Source organism: Lolium rigidum, chromosome 4 (genome assembly GCF_022539505.1).
Source record: "Lolium rigidum isolate FL_2022 chromosome 4, APGP_CSIRO_Lrig_0.1, whole genome shotgun sequence".
NCBI lineage: Eukaryota > Viridiplantae > Streptophyta > Magnoliopsida > Poales > Poaceae > Lolium > Lolium rigidum.
Genome location: NC_061511.1, coordinates 113,849,105 through 113,855,439, shown reverse-complemented (window position 1 = coordinate 113,855,439; position 6,335 = coordinate 113,849,105). Strand labels below are relative to the sequence as shown.

The following is a 6,335-nucleotide window of genomic DNA, read 5'->3' as shown; positions in this document are numbered from 1 at the left end:
AATAAGACATTTGTCTCTCAGTTCTCTTGATTATTTTTGACAGTAAATAGGACCTAATCTATATCTACCCTGAGTAGCATCCTGCTGAGCAAAAGCGAGAGACTCAACTGTTACATAGTGTGTACAGAAACTGTGGAGATCTGTTGCCATTAGACCTGGTCAAATACTTAAATGCTTGCAAATGTTTGCATATTCTAACTTCGTCTACAGAAGTTCGAGCAAGGAAAAGGAATTGGACATTCATGTTTCTATACTCAGGTTTGTTGAATTCACTTAAGCAGCCAAAACATCCAAAAGAAGAAGAAACTATTTTACTGGAGTAGTGGAGCACAGATGATTATTTAGTAAATGAAAAATAAAATAGGCATTGCATTTGGAGCTTGTATGAATCCAGAGTCACGTGGCAGTTTCTTGCCACATACAGTAAATATACAGGAACCTGCCTACAAAAGTCAAGCAGCCTGAAAAGAAAGTGAAATCAAAGTTACGCAAGTCACAAAATCATTGGTACTAATGGCTTCGACCAAGGTATAACTAACCACAAACATGGCATTGTGCAGTGAACTATTTCAAGTTTCATCCTTACTTTCTAGGTTTTGAACCAGCAGAAACCAGTACAAAACGAAACTCAATTCAACCACCACGGTCTTCTACGCAGAAGACGTTTTCTCAAAGCAGTTAACCACAGATCACAAAATGTGCACTTCTCCGTCAACCAGCTTGCATCAAACAGCATCTGCACAAAAATAACTTACTTCCTTCCATTGCTAGAAAACAGCTTCTGTGCTGCACCATTCTTCCAAACACCTCGCACAGGCACACCAGTGTGTTGGCCTTGTGACTCCCTTTCTGGTCGCTCGGGGCTCATATCAGGACGACTAAAATCAAGCGTAGCCAGAGAATTATCGCCTAATCGAGCTCTGAGAAACTTTGACGTCTTCTTCGATTGTTTACTGTTGTTGCTGCTGCTGCTCCCTCCTCCCTTGCTCACATCTTTGTTGGCTCCGGACACCTTCGAAATGGCACCAGGATCACCGTCTATACTCATATTACCAGATGATGACCCTCCAGCTAGTGGGATCCTTCCCTTGGAAGATCGATAATCGTCCTTGGAAAGTACCGCAGCCTCACCTTCCTGAGCCATCTTGTCTGACTGAAGCTTCCTTACAGTGTCCATAAAGCTATCAGCTAGCAATTCACTTACATCCTTAGCAGGAACTGTTTCTGTATCAGGAGTTTTTCCCTTCCCCTTATTTTTACGCTTGCTCTCTTTCAAGGTAATGGTTTCACCACTGGCATTTTCTTGGAAGCTTTTAAAGCGCATATTGGTGTAGTAAGCATCAGCAAGTTCTTTCTGCTTCCGAGGGTCAGGCAGCAACCTAGCCATTTCAGGAACAAGATGTGATATACCAAATTGCTCCACATACGAGAGATACTCTGAGGTATCAATGACGCCTTGACGGTATTCACTAGCAATTTCTTTAAACGCAGAGAACCTATCCTCATCCATCCCTAAAGCAGCACGCATTCTTTCAACAAGGGATTTATTGGCTTGCCGAACATCCTCCACAACAGGCAAAGTTTGGCAGCTTTGCTGTGGCAGTTGGTTTTTATTGCCATAAGCTGTACTTGATGATGGCTGGACAGAGGGCCCACCAGAAACAAAATCAGGAGTAGAAACAGAGTGCTTCATCTTGTTTGGACCTCCGGAATTCCATGCTGAGCCGCTGGACGCAGGTGGCATGACCCCATTTTCTCGTATTGATTGAGTTCCAATACGAACTTGAGAACCAGAGAGAACTAGCCCCTGATCAGGTGTAGGCCAGGTCTGGGTGGAACTTGAAACATGAGGTACTATTTCAGGATTCTCAGCTGTTCGAGGCCGAGCAGAATTGAGTACCTTCACAGTGCCCTTACTACGCTGTTGAAGCCTTGATGCAAGTGTGTTCTTAGCAAGACTTTGCAGCCCCTGTTGTGTCGAAGCAGAACCTTTGTTACTTGACCCAGGCAAAGGAGGGAATAACGATTCATCACCAAGCCTGGCAGAACCCCTTGAGCTCTGATTAAGAGCCAGCGCATACCTTGATTGCTGCTCTGAAAGAGCAGGAAACGAGGTTTCATCAGGAAAAGCGTCCATCCTAGCATCAGGAATATCCTGGTCTTGAAGAGGAAGAAAAGACAACTGTTCAAGCACACGGCCATTTGCTGAACTTTGGCCAGTTTCTGCCCGCCCCGAACTAGAACTGACACTTAATGACTGCAAAGGCCCTGCAATACTATCAACTCGACTTCCAAGGGCATGGTCTGCAGTTGTACTGCCATCCCGCACAGACAATGAGAAATCCCTGTCAGGTCTGCCATGGTAAGCATTACGACCCCTACCTCTGCCACGCCTTTGATCTTGCTCATTTCTTTGGTATATAAAACTGGTAGGTATCTGACAATGACAAATTAAAATGTTTTAGTCTAGAGCAATATAAATGGATACAATGATATTGGTACTAAACTGGCATACTTTAAAAAAAAAGTGGGGGAGCTAAAGCACAAACAAAGAAGTGAAGGAATTAAGAGGTCTTGAACCATGAACAAACCTGAAGTGCAGCATTTCTCTGAGAACGAGACATTCGCCCACCATGCTCCATAGCATTATGCCTCTGTAGAAATGAACTAGTAAGTCAGTATAAACACAAGTAACCCAGTGGCATATCAAGTGATCGGGAAGATAGTAGTTATACACACTAATGCTACTAAAATAACAGCTTGATCTAAACATGCCTTGATCTCTGTGTCACTCTGGAAGACAATAAACTTCTTGGCCAAACATGCTTCATCTTCGCAGAGGAAATGATCTTTACGAAAATGCATCTGAGTCGATTAACAAATGAAACATATATCAGAATGAGTGAGCAAGTGACAGATCAAAAGAAAGGGGCTTGAAACATAGAAATCAATAAGAGATGGAGATTTGGATTCATCAATTTGGACAAGTCACAAATACCTCTAAATCATCATAGTTCCGGAAGTAATCATACCGTGTAGGATGCAGCCTGTATGTGATCACAATGTCAGCAAATTTAAGAAGTTTGAAGTAACAGATTAGATAAGGACAAAGGTGTAAAATTACTTTTGACATATGTGGCACGAATAGTGTTCTCTCAACATATGTGTGTAAAGCTCATTATCTCCATACAACGCATTTCTGCAAAATTCACAGCTTGGGTGTCCTGTAAAACCGGCACGTTCAACCTCATCAGAGCCATCCACCTCAGAGTCACCTGTTTTTGTATGCTGAGCTAACTGTGCCCTTGTATAAAGCTTCTGCTCGCAGATGAATACCTGCTCAGCATATCAAGTAGTTCAGCAAACAGGATCCCAAGAGAAATAATAACATAGCATCATATTTCAAATATATATCTACTAAAAGGTGAAGGGGTGAGAAAAATTTAGGCCATGATTCTGTTCAGTTTTAGGTAATACAAAGAACTCACAAGATTCACCTACTCTGTATAGAATGGCACAAAGTGATCAAAACTAGCAGTCAGACACCACGCGACTAAACAGAAAACAATTCTAAAACTCATCAGTTGTCCATAAGTTGAGGATAAAATAGTATGTATTATTATCCTAATAATCTATTAGGTTATTACTTTACACTGCATGCTGTGTGTCAAAATGCATATAATATAGAAACAACCTCAACTTCAATTAACAACAGAAAAAAGATCAACTCTGACTATTAATTATATATCATATGAGTAGAATGTTCCACATGCCTCTCAGGTTGCATGTCACTCAAAATGTTTCTGCAAACAATTTATCAATGAAGGATATAACGGTTTATGCGAAATACAAATGTGTAGGGTACAAATATCTAGCTATGTTAAAAGTAGCTTACATATTTCTGGCAATCAAATGTTCAATACCTAATTACCATGTTTCTGACGAACTTAGTGACAGATAGCATACATGGGTGAGGATAATTAGACATACACTGACAATTCCAAATGTTCAATACCTAATTACCATGCTTCTGACAAACCTAGTGTCATCTGTCCCATTACATGAAATAAACAGTTGATAGCACAGTTTAACTCTGCTATTGGGAAAAGGAATAAGGTCTCAGTGTCCTTGAACAAGATTTATGGATCCAAGTATTCATAACAAGAATTACGGAGCTGGGTACAAGTATGCATAAATGAGTGTTTAATATATTTGATCGATAGTGGGCAAGCACTCAGGATTATCAGGTAAAGTACTCAATAAAACCAGTAAAACAATTTCACTTCTTCTATCTCCAGCGCCAGAAGTTGCTGGTGCCGCACCTCGTCTCTACAGAGCTGAAGGCTAGCTACCTGCTGTTACAACTCATTCCCAAAGGCAGCTGCTGTTGCTCCATCTACTAACTAACTATAACTATCATCTGCCTGCCATTATATCTTCATTTCCCAAAGGCAGATGATGTCGCTCCATATATTAAGCACTAACTACCCTCATACTCGCAGGATGAAATGCTGATTTCACTTCTCCACGTATATATAATTATATCCCTTGTTTAATGAGCTGACCAAGTAAGTACTGGTTACCAAGTTTTATAGCCTCTCATGAGTCCGCACTACAAGAGAACCAACAAGTAATTATGAAAATTTCTGAGCCTTTAGATTCTACTCTTCATAAAATTACAGCAATAACATCAACAATTATGTACCAATAAATTCCTGGCCTTAAATGTACACTGTACATACGCAAACATTTTCTGATTTTCATGCTAACTTTGCTAATGAAGTAGAAAACCATCACATACAGATTTAGCGTCATAATAGAGTAGAAAGCATTGTGTGGTCAAGAAATTCACCTTTCTCCCCTCCAAGCAAAGATTGCACATATATAACCTGTGCTGATGGAACAAATGTCCTTTTAGCTGATCAATGCTCCTGAACCTGCTTCTGCGCTTTGCTTGTGGTCCCTGACCAATCTGATCCTCAGCATTGTCACATACACTACAAGAAAGCCGGCACATCGCCCTTATCATATTATACTGATCAGCATCATCAAAGTATGCCTTTGTATCCTCATGGTACCAGTACTCCCCCACCTTTCCTTCAACTGCCGCAGTGGGCAAAACAGAGAAATCGGAGATGACCCTGGTGTAATCTCCCATTGCCTGTTGAAAGTTGAAAGATGAAGGTGAAATCCATGAAGTTATAAAAAAAGAATCCATGATGTTCATCTACTCTAAACATAAATGCACTTAATCAGCGACATGGATGCAAAAGGATGTCCCATAGGCCTCCAGGAAACAGAACTTAGTGCAATGCCATACAACACAATAAAATACAGGAACTATGGCACCCAGTTAACTCCGAGAACCAAATCTCCAACCACAAGGCAAACCAAAATTCTAGTAAATCATAATTACAATAGTAAAAAAAAACAGCTTCCCGTCCTGCATAGTGGACCAGAAGATAGGCTGATAACCCAACTTTGCCCTAACAATTCCATAGACTGAACTAACTTGGCTCGTTAGGAGACGAGACATCAGAGCATCCTACATTCGTGCTATTACTTGAAATTTTCACCATCCAAATAATCGAGAAAAAAATACTCAACAGCCATCTAATCAACTAGCAAGTATGCGTATCCAAGTACGATGAAACCCTAGGCAATCAGCGAACCCAAGATCCAGCCCCGCCACAGGTCAATAACGAATCGGGCCGTAGCGGCAAACCTTGGTGACGAATACGGAGGGGCAATCCGTCTTGCAGATGCAGCAGAGGGTGTCCTGGAGGACGAAGCGGAGGCGGACGACGCAGGTTGAGCAGACCTCGCGGTGGCCGCATGGCCCGAAGGCCACCCATTCAAGCGCGTCGGCGCACACCGCGCAGCTATCGTCCATCTCGGCAGGCGGCGGAGATCGGGAGCAGCGGAGGTGGGATCGGCGGTAGACGGCAGCGTCAGCGGCGGCGGGGCGGGGAGGGTTAGGGTGGGGAGGGGAGGGAGGCGAGAAGGTTCGAGACGATGAAGCAGGGCTGGTGTTTGGTGTTTGGCGCACGGGGGGCCTTGTGCCCAGTTTTATTCCACTCCAACTCCAATAGGGGGCTTTACCGTGTTTTTGTGATTTGACTCCTTTAAAAAAAAAACTGGAAATTTAACTTCCATCAACCAAACAGCTCAGCAGGTCTTTAGGGGGGCTAGAAAGCTTTTTTTGCACAAAAAAATGGAGCATCTGATGCCCTTTTTTTTTTCATGTACACTCTAATTTTAATCTCATGAGCATTTTCAAGGGACTGAATTCAAAAACTTGATTTGATGAGTCTCGTTGTCGACGGAAACATCAC

General features: G+C 42.2%; 1 protein-coding gene across 1 annotated transcript; it reads right to left on the bottom strand.

The window, feature by feature from the left end:
• Window positions 1-337: 337 nt before the first annotated feature.
• LOC124650525 (E3 ubiquitin-protein ligase ZNF598-like) lies at window positions 338-5,946 on the bottom strand. The gene is made up of 7 exons (XM_047190037.1): window positions 5,726-5,946; window positions 4,853-5,161; window positions 3,125-3,336; window positions 2,999-3,047; window positions 2,776-2,865; window positions 2,592-2,654; window positions 338-2,437 (listed from the first exon to the last, which is right to left on the bottom strand). Exons 1-7 carry the CDS (start codon window positions 5,891-5,893, stop codon window positions 752-754), a joined length of 2,577 nt encoding a protein of 858 aa, XP_047045993.1. The 5' UTR covers window positions 5,894-5,946; the 3' UTR covers window positions 338-751.
• Between the last annotated feature and the right edge of the window lie 389 nt (window positions 5,947-6,335).